This window comes from Bos grunniens, chromosome 19 (assembly GCF_055505025.1).
Source record: "Bos grunniens cultivar Pamir isolate PY7600 chromosome 19, Bosgru_T2T1.0, whole genome shotgun sequence".
In the NCBI taxonomy this organism is placed as follows: Eukaryota; Metazoa; Chordata; class Mammalia; order Artiodactyla; family Bovidae; genus Bos; species Bos grunniens.
In genome coordinates, this window is record NC_141183.1 from 53,550,618 (window position 1) to 53,565,977 (window position 15,360).

Here is a 15,360-nt window from a genome sequence, read left to right on the forward strand (position 1 = left end):
TTTTGCTAGTGAAACCGCCAGTACTGCTTTTTATTAGATTGAAAACACTGTATTTGAGTTTCCTAGAGATCTATTTACATTTAAGAGTTGAGCCATCCATGGCTCATTATAATGAAGCACACATTATTTCAGAAATACCTACCTTGTTTCTACTCTGATGGTGATATCTGTATTGGGGGAGAGCTAGCTAGCCTACTTTAGAGAGAAAGATTATATTTTAAAGCTCCAGGGAAGCTCTGGGTGTGCAGGGTCGTTACTCTTTTTGGGCTTCCTCATCACGTTTTCACTGTACCCTTTCCAGCTATTTTGCCTCCATGGCAGAGAACTTCTTAACATCCTATTTCTCTTCCCATTTCGAATAAGTGAGGACAGGCTACTGCCTGTTTTGTGGGAAGGCTCTTGAGCAGAGAGAAAAGAATAAAACTTTGGATTAAACCTGAATCCATGCCGCCTCTTTGAGTAGTGGTAATGTAAATGAGATAACCTAGAAACTCTCTTTCCCAGGAACTTGAACTGTTCATTTTCCAGCCTAGAACAAACAGGAGGCAAGCTCCCCATGCTGCATACCTGCTGCCCTGTTGAACCCACGTTAAAAGAAGAGAGAACCTCTCCAGCACCACTCCATTCAGGCAATGATGATGGAACTGATTTTTTCTCCATTATTAGCTCATTAATAAGATTTGCTCTCTTTGGTGCACCAGGACCAAACATCTCAACTGGTGGCAAAAACTGGGCACCGTGAGGCTTGCTTGTTTCTATCTGTGTGAGATCTAGGTAGCCCAGGTCTTCCAGCACGTTGCCTTGGAACCCTGGGCTCAGGCTGGTTCTATCCGTGAAAGAATCCACACGCCCCTCGTAGCCCAGATCGGCTGGGGCGGAGCACTGGTGCTGGGGCCAGGGGCGCTTGCACTCCCCGTGACTCTCCTTGTCATCCCCACCAGCTTCTTGCCCTCCTTGGAAAGAGTTCTCTGTCCAATCTGAGTCCTCACTAACATTTACAGCTTTGTTCATGTCCCTCAGGAAAACCACAATAACAGTGATGTTATCACTTGACCCTGCATCACGAGCTGATGCCACTAACTTGTGGGCAACCATGCTGCTGTCTCCATTATTCTCCTTCAAGTGGTCGGACACGACTTTCACTGCCTCGTCAGGGTTCACGGTGTCGTAGAAGCCGTCGCAGGCCAGAATGAGGTAGTCTTCAGTTCCATCCAGAACAGTAGAGGCAGAATCGGCATCCCCACAGATATATGGCTTATGTTCAGCATCTCCTGCGGGAATTAGCAAACAGGTCATTTTGGTTTATCTTGCAGGTCAGAATGTTTATGGCCAGCTCTAATGTCCTGAGCAGAGAAGGTCCCTCTGTTGAGGGAACAGTATTACCAGAGACACAGAGGCAACTGCTAGGGAGTAATCTGTAGTTGAATACTTGGTGCAGCAACAGACTGGAGAACTCGGGCCCAACTAAGCTAGGTTTGTGCCACCAGATTACTGCGGTAATGGATCATCTGCGATGCATTTTAGCACTTCCAGGTCCAGAGCACTTCCAGATCCCTTGTTTATATTCGCTGTGCTCCTTTAGTACTTGCGGAGAGCCTCAGCAAATGGGTCCTGTGCCTGCCAGGTAACCAAATAACATCACCACAAGGGATACTCACTGGCTTCTCTACATGAAAAACATGGAGTACTGAGCAATAGTTCCTAGATTAGGATATTATAATTTGTTGGTGGTTTTTTGTTTGTTTGCTTACAAAGTGCTTTATCATTCTTAAAGTAGTAGCATATAGCTTAGTGGTCAAGGATGCAGGCAGCAGAGTCAGGATGCCTGGATCCAGGTCATAGCACTTTAAAGACTCTTCAGTTACTATCCTCTCTATTGCACTAAAACTGAGCCTTCTGACGAGGGGAAGATAAAATGAAGATAAGTATACTTACTTAGATGCTGTGGCCATATTGTCACTGTCTGTGGGATCTGTTATTGGTTCTCTCTTACCCTAGTAAAGTTCTCTCCAATATTTCACATCTCTCTTTAATCTTCAGATAGGCCCAGAAAGCTCAATAGGAACATTACGGATAACTCTGTTAGAACCACTGTGGGCCACGTGCCCTACCCAGCAGACCACATGATGGGATACCCTAAACAACAGATAACTTAATATTTAATTACCTGGTTTAGTTTATCTGCAAGACAAGAACCTAGTCTTTTTCATACAGTAGCAAGACCCATCTTCCTCAAGTATGGTTTTGATCTTGTCAACTTTAGTTCTATACCGTGCAGTCTTCAGTAACCTGTTACAGCTGATGAAAGCTTCCAATCATGGGGATTCAGTGTCCTCCACCAACCTACTTTACTAAATGTCCCCATCCCCTACTCCACCTGATTGTATTATTATCATTATTTTCTGAATTCCAGCTCTAAAAATAAATGTGATCTGAGTCATACTGTTCCCAAAAATCTTGTTTTAGTGCTTCAATTAAAAGGCTACTGCAACTGTTAGTTTGGAACAGAACATACAAAGATTTGCACAAGAGAAAATGCTGCCAGAATTCTGGCTTTTCACCTGCTCTACTGTTAGATGTCAAATTCATGACATTTCGCCCCCAAATTTGGTAGGAGGGCATGGTCGCCCATTTCACGGCGGAAATGGCACCATCCTCTTGTCTTCTACCCCCTCTCTCCATATGCCAGAAAACATACCATGTCAACTCTGGATCATCAATCCAAAGGGCTCAGGGGGAGACACAGTTGAAATGAGTTTCATTTTAAAAGTATTAGTGTCATTTATTTTCTGAGTAGAGTTGAACTCTGCTTAGGAGTCCTTTTTCTTGTCTTTATTTAGCCCCCTGATTTACTCCATGAGCTTTCCAAATCTTACATTCTTCAACTCTTTCCAATTCAGTTATTGGATTTTGGTAGATGTCATATTTCCTACTTCAAAGAAAATTAAGTTTACCAGGCCTGAATTCCCTCAATTCCTCCTCCTGACTTAAAAAACAATCTCTAGCAGTTTACCTATATCCACAACCATTTTCTGTTTTCAAAATTCTGTGACTTTTTTAACTCACTTGATCTCTGTAGCATTTGACCCTGTTAACTACACACGCCTAGAAAAACCCCCTCCCCAGCATCTGACACCCTGCGTCTCTGTCTCTTCCTGATTTTCTTTACTGGCTCCTTCACTTAATAGCAACCCAAATCATTGTATGCTAAGACTGTGCCAGGCAGGGTTCTAAGTGTGTGTGTGTGTATTATACTATCTAATACAAAAACAATGAGTCAGGTACTATGACTATTCCTGCCTTACAAGGGAACAAACAGATGGGAAGTTCAGTAAATTCACCTAGGCCCACAGCTGGTAAAGTGGCAGAGCCAAGACGCACACCCGGAGAGTATGACGTCATGGTCTTCTACCGTAAGGAAAGAGCCTCAGCCTTGGTCTGTCTTCACACTACATACTCCTGGGCAATGTCATCCATTCCTGTGGTTTCAACTACTGTATATTCACTTTCACTTTTCACTTTCATGCATTGGAGAAGGAAATGGCAACCCACTCCAATGTTCTTGCCTGGAGAATCCCAGGGACGGGGGAGCCTGGTGGGCTGCGGTCTCTGGGGTCGCACAGAGTCGGACACGACTGAAGCGACTCAGCAGCATATATATATAAAATCACTTCACAGGTTGCTAATATTATTTCCAAAATGGGATGAATTCCCAAATCTGTCTCCAACTCACAACTCTGCTAAGCTCCAGATCTGTATTTCCAACTGCATATAATTGGAATTACCTGCATATAAATTACCTCTTCCGAGACGTCCCACAGGCACCTAGCATGCAAATATGTCCAAAATGAACTCATTATCTGCCCTCCTCCCTCCTCCCCAACTGCTGCTGCTTCATCATCTTCTTAGTGACACAAGTCACAAACCTAGAAGTTAACTTTCCTCTTTCTCCCCAAAAACTGTCATTTCTGTCTCATCAATTTATACCCTCTTCTGTATTCCTTTTTTTAGCTGTCCACATCGCTGAATGATCTCTCATCTAGGTTTTTCACTCTAATTCATCTTCCGTAATCATTACAAATATTTGTAAACACAAACCTGACCACGTGGGCCCTCAGCTTGCTCACCCAGCGAAGCCCAGGCACTGAGGCTGGCATTCAAGCCCCTCCACACTGGCACCAGCACTGCCTCTCCCCACCCCGTCCCCTGGCCCAGCCTCCTGCACCCGTCCCTGTTCCGGAAACAGGACGTGCCCTCGGAGGCGCCCGTGTGTTTGCACTCCTCACTCCCGGGGCCCTTCTCTAGGTCCTGTCCTCCGGTCCACCTCAGAAGTCACTTCCTCTCTGCAGTCAGCCGTTTCCTCTTCGACTGTCACTTATTCAAGGACATTGCTTTTTCCCCTTGTGTCATATTTTTAGAAGCAAGAAATGACAAGGATCCTCTAGTAAAGTTGCTTCTATAACAAGCATTAAAGTCACCTCGCAATACTCTGACAAAGACAGTAAGATCAAGAGAAGAGGTCTCTGGAGTTGTCAAAAATAATCCTATTTGAAGGTGTGTTTTAGAAATCAGAAATTTCCCCCTTTTGGCCTTATTCCAGATTTCCTAATGACTCCCTTGGTCTAAGGTGAAGCCAACTCTCAATTTTTCAAGAGGTATTTGTAGAATCTTTGAGCTTCCTCTTTCTCTCTCAGCCTTCTGCTGCTCACATTTGGGCCACTTCACAGCTTGCCAGCACCTTCCCAAAGAGTGGGAGGGAAATCACATCAATGGTGAAACGGAATCAGTCCTTTGAGATTTTATTAATGTTCTAGAATTTTTTGGTAATGATAAGCAAAATCTGGGGATCAGACACCAACTCCATTTATCCATGTTATCCTATGTCAAATCACTTCATTTCTTTAGGAAGCAGTGACAGAACTGTAGCATATTACCCATAGAGACACACATTCATCTGTTCTTTAAAAAAAAAAGAAAGAAACAAAGTGAAGCTAAGCCATGAAACCCAACGCAACAGACCCAGGTGCAAAAGTGAGACAGAAACGGCCGTAGCCCGCTCTCTGAGCTGCACCCTCTCATTCTGTCCAACCAGCTCAGCTCTTTACTCTGAATCTTCAACAAAGAGTTCCATCGACTTTACTCTTCGTTTAAAGAATTTAGGTTCCAGGGAAGTAGATTTTCTGAAACCCCAGGGTAATCTAACAACTACACTCCACACAGAGTAGAATTAGTTTTCTAATTTTAATATAGTAAAAATTATTTTCACCCAAAAAGCATGTTGTTTGTGTCATTTTATAATTCAATGAAAAAATGAAAGATATAAGCAAAATAAAATATAGGGACTTCCATTTTCTGGAAAATACTGATTTAAGCTAAATTTGACCCAAAATGGAATGGAAAATGAGGATCACTGGGTTTTAAGCAGATTTATATCCCAGAGATTAAAGGCTTCCCTTTAAAAAAAAAGAAACTAGTAAGTTCTGCATCTCTTAATATAGTTCCCTTTTAAAAATGGAATTTATATAAATGTGTAGGTTAAATAATTAATTAAAAGAGGCATTAGACAATAACAAGCACTCTGAAAATCTAAGTTATTATCTCAGGTTCCCTTGTATCAGATTAACATTAAGAACAGTGTTCTGGAAGAGGACAGTTTGGAGAAAAAATAATTAATTGGTTTTTCCTACCAATAGCTCTGGAGACAGACAGACTTCCATTCACCCTCCAGGCACCAAACCAGACTACACAACCTCCAAGGGCCTCAATCCGCTGCTTTTCATCCTGCACAGCAATGCAACAGAAAGAAGCAAATAATTGGGTTCACGATTTATTCAGCTACCTTAACAGTAAACAACAGATATAATATTCATCGGCTTCCCGGAAAGGGTTCTCTTTACTCTTCCTTTGAAAGGTGGGCTTGGTTGCTGAGATAATGGTGGTAATCATAATAATAACTGAAAAGTAATAACTAGAAAACTGCCTCTGGCACGTGCCCTAACGTAACAGAGCACACCTACCTCTCTGTCCGGTTTGTGTGGCTTCATTAGTTCAACAGCTTGGCCCTTCCGCACAAGCATAACCTGGGAATCACCCACCCAGGCCACGTGTAACATGTTGCCTCTGATAAAAGTCACCACTCCTGTGGTCCCACATCTTAAGCTCTGAAAGTAATATCAATAAAACAAGTCAGTAAAAATTAGCAGACATCAAATTCTCATTGAGAAGCAATTTATAGATAATACAGACTTTTCAGATGGAAGCAAAACTACCAATAACTTGATTTCACAAATAAAATAGCAATTCCCATTTCTCAGTGCATTTTTACATGCTTGCTGTATTTATATGTGCACACACACATATAGATTTTATCTGTGATATGCAAGGCAGAGACAATTATCAGTTCACTTTATTTATTTTTTTTGACCATGCATGCAGCATGCAGGACCTTTCCTGACCAGGGATGGAAACTGTACCCCTGTGTTGGGAGTACAGAGTCCTAACCACTGGACCACCAGGGAAGTCCTCTATTCCATTTCATACACAGGGAAGAAAACTGGCGGGTTATGTGACTTGCCCAACGGCAGGTACAGATCAGTACTGAACTGAAATTTTTCCCTCCCGGTCCAGTGCTAAACCACAATATCAACCCTTAGAGTAAAGATCTCCATATTCTGGTCTCTGTCTTGTTATTGACCTACTGTACGTTCAGGGCGAGAGTCCTAGCTTTACGAAATAGCATACAAGCATCTGGTGGGTACACAACAAATGCTTCCATATTCTGGATATTAAAATAGGAGCCAAGAGAGAACATACATTCCCTGGAGTGCTAAGATGCTTCTACCTTTAAAAAACAAAACCAAAATCTACAATAATTTTAGGGACCTTTGCTTTTGGAACATTGCATGAAAAACTAACACCAGCCTGGAATTTCATAGCTCAGTACCACTGTACTTAATGCTCTTGATACTACTATCCTAAAATGACATCTCCATTTCACATGAAAAAAAGAAGTGAAAGTTATAGTCACTCAGTCTTGTCTGACTCTGTGACCCCATGGACTGACCGTAGCCCACCAGGCTCCTCTGTCCATGGAATTCTCCAGGCAAGAATACTGGAGTGGGGAGCCATTCCTTTCTCCAAGGGATCTTCCTGCCCCAGGGATCCAACCCTGGTCTCCTCATTGCAGGCAGATTCTTTACCATCTGAGCCACCAGGGAAGCCCTCCATTTGACATGAGTCACCACCAAATAAGCATGACTTTTTGTTACTAAGGACTTGGCCTAAATTACACTTGATCTTAGCCAAAAGGCCGAGAAGCGATAAGGACTTGGCCTAAATTAGAACCAGTGCATCAAGGGTGGTAACAGGCCTCTCGCATCCAGTGAGAAAACAACTTCTCATTTTCCCTATACAGGGAAGGTTTGTTATAAATCCTCACCCACCAATAAAATGTCTTCCCACACAGAATGTTCAACACCTCAGCCCCTGGAACACATGATAAAGACACTTGAGTGCATATGCCCCAGAGGGAACAGGAGGCAGGGCCGCCGCGCAACAGGAATAGCTGCTGCTTTCTCCCCAGCAGTTAGCAGCACATGGAAGCATGAGGAGGAGCGAAGGAACTGCTGAGACGAACCTAAATTATTCAAGAGAACTGTTGGCAAGACCAAGAGACAGCTAGAATCACTGGCAAAGCAAACGAGGTGAACGTGGTCAGGAAGAAAGCCAAGATTCTGAGGACACAGAAGGAAAGGGATACAACAGAGGATAAAGACGACAAGGGTCGATGATGACAGGCCAGCTCGCAGGGTCAGGTCATGGCCTCAGTCCCAGTGAAGACAGCCGGCAGCTGGCCTCCCCCCGAGACTGGCCGAGTCTGAGGGCAACAACTGTGTTTTGTTTTCTAGCCCACCTCTATCTGCAGAGCCCAGTGGTTACTGTTGTTGGGTTTGTGTATTAGTCTAAACCTGGGGGGCAGGTGGGGACACAGAACACTGCCCTTGCTTAACAACTGAGCAGAGCTGAATTACTGCTTAGTCAATTCCAAGCCCCATGATTGCCCTATAGCGTAACAATGAGATCAAAGAAATGGATTAAAGGATTACCCTGTTCTGTCCAAGTCCATTTCAAAAAGAGTTAATGCTTAAGTCACAGGGCAGGGGTCTTATTTTTCTGTGTGTATATAATTCTGCAATTGCTTTTTAAAATTTAAAAAAAATATTCTCTTTCTGTTGGTCCCTAGTTGGAAATGAGTATAAAGTCCTGTAGTTAATTATGTACCAATGCCCAGAATGATAATTAGATTAAAATCTTTACTTTTAGATCTTAATATAGCCCCTGTCATTCATTCAGAGTAAAACCTTAGGTCTGATTAACCTTAAGAAATTGGGACGTGAGCTCTGACTTTTCTTCCTGTTAAGAGAAAACCAGTTCAAGGAGCATCTAAGGATTCACTCTCTCCAGGCAAAAGTTTTCCTCAAGAGATACACAGCGAACACTGCCAACCCATTCAGAACCAAATGCATGGAGAAATCCCAGCTTCTGTTTCCTTTTTAGACCATTGTTTTAATCACCATATTCAGATTTTGTCAGCAAAAGTCTGCTTAGAGAGCTGGTCCTGGTGTGAAACTGACAGGCAATGGTGAATAAGATAAAACTCACCTGCCAAATCCAGCAGCCTCCTGGCTTTTTAGAAAATTATAGCTTGGAGATTCTCTACAGTACGTCATAGCACCCCACTAAATCTATCCCTAAAGAGGGAATTAGGCCTACAACAGAATCAAGAACGTAGTTTGGAAGAGAGCTTTAAATAATGTCTATCACAAAAGAGAAAATCCAAAACAGCCCTTTAGCCACAGAACAAGTGAGCTCAGCCAGCGTATCGCGGCTGGCCTCCTGTGAAAGCAGCATACCTCCCTGGCGGCCTTCTGGACAAAGCGCTCGTCGGTGACGCGGAAGGCTCGGCACAGGGCCTCGGCAGGGTCGTGGGGGAACGTCTCCTGGCGCACTAGGTTCACGTGCAGGTGGATGGAGGCGTAGATGGCAGCATCCACTCCCCCGTGGCCGTCAAACACGGCAAAGTAAGCTTGTTCTTCCTGGTCCTGTCCATAGAAACACAGACGCAGTTCAGGGAGTTAAGGTGTGGCGCGCCTCAGATGAGCCAGTCCCCTGCACGGCTGCCCATCCTCCTCCACCGCCTTGTCACCCGGATTATGAGACTGAATGTTTCCCTTCTCTGACGTGCCTGATCCATGGCTAAAATACCTGCAATATCAGGGCATCTGTGTTTACACACCAGAACACTGGAACACATCATGCCCAATTAGCTCAGGCTGAAGTGCCCTCTCTCACTGTGAAAGCTGTTGTCTTGTACCATGGAAACCACCCACATCCATCTGCTGCAAAGTTGCTGTTACAAGTTGTGAGGAGGGGGAGGAAAGAGAAGGGAGGGGGAGGAGTTGAGCAAAGGCTGTTCTGGATTGAAGATGTTTGTCAAAATGAAAATATTTAAATAATAAATTAGAAACTCAGGACAATAGGAAATAATTGGCCTTCCAAGCACAAGGCCAATTATGTTTGATTATTTAAAATACACAGATAATGAAAGCATACACATACTTCTAAACTGTAATATTGGCTTCATAAATCATTCATGATCACATTGTATTCTCACCATAAATAACGCAGTCTCTAAACAGGCTACACAAACTTGAACGTCAGATGTCTACATGCCCTGTAGCCTTGTCCCATAATCAAGATGTCGCTTCACATTTCCCTGCCCACTCAGTGCTCGAAGCTGTAGAGCAAGTGCCAGAGGAGGGTCTTCCAAACCTGTGATTTACCTCGACACAGGACGCCTAATCACGAGATTACGTTTAACTCAGTAAGAACTCGTTTTTTCTTTCTCTTCAACTCCAGTGTTTAAATCTCAGCTCTGGCTCACTTAGACAAGATCTGTAACTCACTGAACTCTCACTGAGCCCTGTGATTCTTTTAGGCAACACTATGTAAGGATTTTCATTTGGAAGTTTTGACTTCTTTGGGCGCTTGCAGAGTTCAGCTGAGTCCAGACCCTGTCATTCAAAGTAAATAAAATATACCAAGTAAAGCAAGACATGAAAACAAGGCAAGTATTCATCAATAGGTGAGTGAATAAAGGAAATCTGTATACACACACACACACACACACACACACACACACACACACACACACAACGGAATATTACTCATCCATAAAAAAGAATGAAATTCTGCCATTTGCAGCAATATGGATGGACCTAGAAAATACTATGCTTAGTGAAATGTGAAGAGGCAAATACTGTATGTAATCATTTATATTGGAATCTAAAAAATAAACCAAACAAATGTATATAACAAAATAGACACAGACTCACAGATATAGAGAACAAATTAGTGGTAACCAGTGGGGAGGGATGAGATAGGGATATGGGGAGAGAGATAAACTACTATGTATAAAATAAATTAAGCAACAAAGATATATAACACAGGGAATTATAGCCATTATCTTGTAGTAACTTCTAATGGAATATAATCTGTCCAAACACTGAATCACTGTGCTGTACACTTGAAACTAATATAGTATTGTAAGTCAATTATATTTTAATTTTTAATAAATGGATAAATAGGTATGGTATGTATGTATACACACACAATGGAATAGTACTCAGCCACAAATAAGAATAAAATGTTGCCAACTGCAACAACGTGGGTAGACGTGGAGGGTATCATGCTTAGTAAAATGAGTCAGGGAAAGACAAACACTGTACTGTATATTATCACTTATGTGAGCAATCTAAAAGATAAAACAAATGAGTACTACAAAGCGAAAACAGGTTCACAGATCCAGAGAACAAACTACTGGTTACCAATGGGGAGAGGGAAGTGGGGAGAAGCAAGGTAAGGGTAGGGGATTAAGAGACACAAACAACTATGTATTAAGTACATAAACTACAAGGATATAGTATATAATGCAGGGAATACAGCCAATATTTTATAATAACTTTAAATGAGCTTTAATCTATAAAAATTTCAAATCACTATGTTGTATACCTAAAACTAATACTATAAATCAACATATCTCAACAAACATTTTTATTTAAAAAAATGACAGTAAATTAAAAAATATATATTTATCTAGTTGGCTACCCCAGGTATTAGCTGCGGCACACAGGATCTTTGATCTTCATTGCAGCACGTAGGATCTTTAGTTGAGGGGTTTGGACTCCTAGTTGTAGCACGTGGGGTCCAGTTCCCAAACCCAGGCCCCCTGCTTTCGAAGCGAGGTGTCTTAGCCACTGGACCAGCAGGAAAGTCCCCAACAGCAGTAATTTTTTAAAATGTACTCATTTATAAACAGCTCAATTGGCAGGGTAAGGGTAAAATTTAAAATAGCATATGTAAGCAGTTTTTAAATGATTAGTGAGCTGATATGGGATCATCACAAAGAAGAAGGGAGCAATAATAGTTTCATGTGGGCATGAAAATATACTTCAAAAAACATGAGATTGGTAAAGAGATTCTTAAACAATATAACATCAGAAGAAACAAAGGAGCCAACAGGATCTCTTCTTTAAAAAAAAAAATACTGGTATCTTCCCTGTTATAAAGATAATGGGTCTATGGAAGAAACCTAAATGTCCATCGACAGATGAACAGATAAAGATGTGGCAGGGGGAGTGCGCGTGTGTGGTGGAGTACTACTTAGCCATAAGAGAAGTGAAATGACGTAATTTGCAGCAACAATGATGGACCTAGAGATTATCATATTAAGACAAGTAAGTCAGAAACACCAACACAGTATGCTAACACATATGTATGGAATTTAGAAAGATGGTAACAATAACCCGGTGTACGAGACAGCAAAAGAGACACTGATGTATAGAACAGTCTTATGGACTCTGTGGGAGAGGGAGAGGGAAAGGGTGGGGAGATTTGGGAGAATGGCACTGCAACATGTATAATATCATGTATGAAACGAGTTGCCAGTCCAGGTTTGATGCACAATACTGAATGCTTGGGGCTGGTGCACTGGGATGACCCAGAGGGATGGTATGGGGAGGGAGGAGGGAGGAGGCTTCACGATGGGGAGCACATGTATACCTGTGGCGATTCATTTCGATATTTGGCAAAACTAATACAATACTGTAAAGTTTAAAAATAAAATAAAATTTAAAAAAAATCAACATTCAAAAAAAAATTTGTATGCAAATTAAAAAAAAGAGACAAATACCATGTAGTGTCACTTATATGCAGAATCTAAAATGTGACACGAATGAACTTATTTACAAACAGAAAACATCTCACAGACACAGAAAACGAATTTGTGGTTACCAAAGGTGTGGGAGAAGAGTGAATTAGGAGTCTGGGATTAGCAAATACAAACCGTAAACTGTAATATATAAAACTGATAAACAACAAAGTCCTGCTGTATAGCACAGGGAACTATATTCAACATTCTATAATAAACCACAATGCAAAAATCTGAAAAATAATATAAATATATATTCTTCAGGATAGTTATATATATATAAATAAATGAATCGCCTTGCTGTAGGCCAGAAACTTAGACAACATTGTAAATCGACTATCTTTCAATTAGATAATGTATGTTTATTTGGACTAATAAAGAAGTGTATGCTGTTGTTCAGTCACCCAGTCACGTCTGACTCTGTGACCCCATGGACTGCAGCACACCAGGCCTCCCTGTCCCTCAACATCTCCCAAAGTTTGCCCAAGGTCACGTCCATTGCTCAAGGTCATGTCCACTGCATGGGTGATGCCATCCAGCCATCTCATCCTCTGATGCCCTCTTCTCCTTCTGCCCTCAATCTTTCCCAGCATCAGGCACTTTAAGTGTATAGATGGAAATAAATATATCTAATACAACCATCCACAGATAACCAGTCTTTTTTCTATACATATAAATTTAATAAAATAAAATTAGAATCATAATGTACATAAATTTTTTACCTTGCTTTTTGTCACTTACCGTATCACTAGCATTTCCCCCATGTCATTAAGTATTACTCAAAGACATTATTTTAAATGGATATGTACTATTCATCTTACAAGCATATCATAGCTATCATTTCCTATATAAGACTTAGATCATTTCCGATTTTTTATTATTGATAATGTTGTGTAAAACATTTATGACAAACAAAATATGTAAGCATCTTCTGCTTCCTTATAATATAAAATCAAAACTGAAATTATCAAAGTGTGTGAAAATTTATACAGTTCTAAATACATGTTGCCCAATTGCCCTCAAAGTCTGTTTCCTTATAGCCAAGAGCTCCTTGCTGAGTTAGGCCTTTGGGTTGATTTTTGAGGCAAAATGAAAACCAACCGGGTTAACAATGAGTAATGATGCCCTCAAACCTGAGTACAATCTTCAAGGGTGCAGTGATTTAAGGACTGTTTATCACATTATGGCCTTTAGGCGTTATATTTGCATGGGCGTGGTATCAGCTGATCTGTACTGTAAAATAAGCACCAGTCACCAGCCCACCGTCACTGCTTGACAGTCAGCTAAAATTTAACTTTAGCTGCTAAGGAAACAGTGTGCTTTGTATAAATCCCTACACTGTAATTTTAAAGTTATGGACTTGAGTGAAGAGGCAAGTGACAGGCACAGGAAACAAACCTACCTCTGTTTGCATTAACATAATAGAAAAAGAAGAGGAAGATAACAAGAAAATGGTTATTAAGCTGACAAGGCTCATATGATCCAATTTGTCAGTCACAGAGATTCAGGAAAAGTAATTCCGGCTACTTTCCTATCTCAGAAACCAAGATTTTAAAAACAGTCACATGAAATCAGAAAACTATCTTAGTTTCAAATTCATTCTTTGAAGTTTGTATTTTGTGTTGCTTCAGCAAAATAGTAATGTGGGAACTCAATAGACAATGTTTGATTATACTATAGAAATAGCTTCCTTTAAAAAACAGCTTTATTGAGATGTAACAGTTTTCTTTTTGGTTTGTATGTTTATAGAATGTCTTTGGAAGGTTACACAAGGGCTGGTAATTTGCCTCCACAGAAGGGATCTGAAGTGTCTGAGAGACAAGGATGAGACTGGGGTTTTTATTTTCCAATTCTAACCATGTGAATGCAATACCTGTTTAAAAAGCATGAAATAAATATCCTGTTCCTTGTAATGGAAGGAGCAAGTCGGCGCCACTTTGCCCTGAGTCCTATCCCAAGCCATCAGAGATGTGATTACAGTTTATTACAGCTTCTCTTATTAGAAAACAGGTCTGTGACGGGGTTTTAGTTTTCAAATTTCGTGACACTTCAGAAGTGCCTTTTACCTCTAGGTTGAAGAGCATGTTAAAGTCCGGGATGCAGACATGCTTGTCCTCCATTTTCCTCCGCATGTTTTTGATGGCATGGATTGATGTCTCATAATAAAGCTGGGGTCTCCTGCGGAGAGGGAAGTCTTTCACCCAGCTGCAGCAAATCTCGTGTAGTTTGCTGAAGACAGAACGGGCCAATTTCACTGTCTCAATCTCTGTGAAAGAAACAGAAACCCCCGATGAAGCACCTGGTAAAACTGCTTTTCACTCGCCTGCCTAGGAGAGACAGAAGTAGGTCACCTTAGTCAAGTTCCTCCTTAGGAGAAGAAATCCTTCCTTCTCAAGAGAAATGAAACGTTGCTTCTGAAGAGAGAAAATGACAACCTGTCTGATAGAAAATCATCAGCCAGCAGCTGCCACTAAGACACCCTTATGTCATGAGGAGAAAACCTCTCAGGGCTGGATCTATTCCTAGGCTGGAGTCCTTCCAGCCTGTGAGGTGCTCTGGCCATGCCATCTACTTCTGAGTACTTTTGTTTGGCTGCCAAGGTTATCATCTGGAGACCCACGCCCCCTGTGCATAGGAAACGACTGAAGTATGAACAACGATTATCCAACGAATTAGAATATGAAAGGCTTATGAAAATATTGTTTATTTACAAAGTACAGGAATAAGAAGGGTTTACTTTGACTACTGTTTATGTTAGTCTCTTTCTTTCCTCATCTCTTCCTTTATCTTACTCTAGTTTCCTTTCTTTCCTGTAACTGATCATAATTCAGAGTTGAACTATACATTTTTTTGTTATTTGATGTATTTTTTAATTAAAGTTTTGGGCAGTAGCTTATATAGTTTTACCAAAAGGTTAACAAATGAATCTTAGAAGTTCGATATTTCTCTAAGGAAAATGTACTTTACATTCGTCTATGTGTGTAACCCTAGACTGAACAAAGCAGACGCCAACAGAGGATTCTTCACCCTAGACTACTGAGTCTCCTACTTGGCCCATTCAGTGGAGTAGACTAGCTCACTTCTGAGTCTCC

At 41.3% G+C, this 15,360-nt stretch overlaps 1 protein-coding gene across 2 annotated transcripts in view; it reads right to left on the bottom strand.

The window, feature by feature from the left end:
• Window positions 1-15,360, bottom strand: part of PPM1E (protein phosphatase, Mg2+/Mn2+ dependent 1E) — a 217,200-nt gene continuing 201,840 nt past the window's right edge. Inside the window, exons 1-6 of one of the 2 annotated variants that reach the window (XM_086360631.1) lie at window positions 14,620-14,758; window positions 14,335-14,534; window positions 8,913-9,101; window positions 6,018-6,161; window positions 5,688-5,781; window positions 1-1,271 (exon numbers count right to left, since the gene is read on the bottom strand). In XM_086360631.1, coding sequence (XP_086216757.1) covers window positions 211-1,271; window positions 5,688-5,781; window positions 6,018-6,161; window positions 8,913-9,101; window positions 14,335-14,400 — 1,554 coding nt within the window. In that variant the 5' untranslated portion in view covers window positions 14,401-14,534; window positions 14,620-14,758 and the 3' untranslated portion in view covers window positions 1-210. Of the gene's footprint in view, window positions 1,272-5,687; window positions 5,782-6,017; window positions 6,162-8,912; window positions 9,102-14,334; window positions 14,535-14,619; window positions 14,759-15,360 lie in introns of those variants that run through there. The other variant, XM_086360630.1, reaches the window with a different exon arrangement.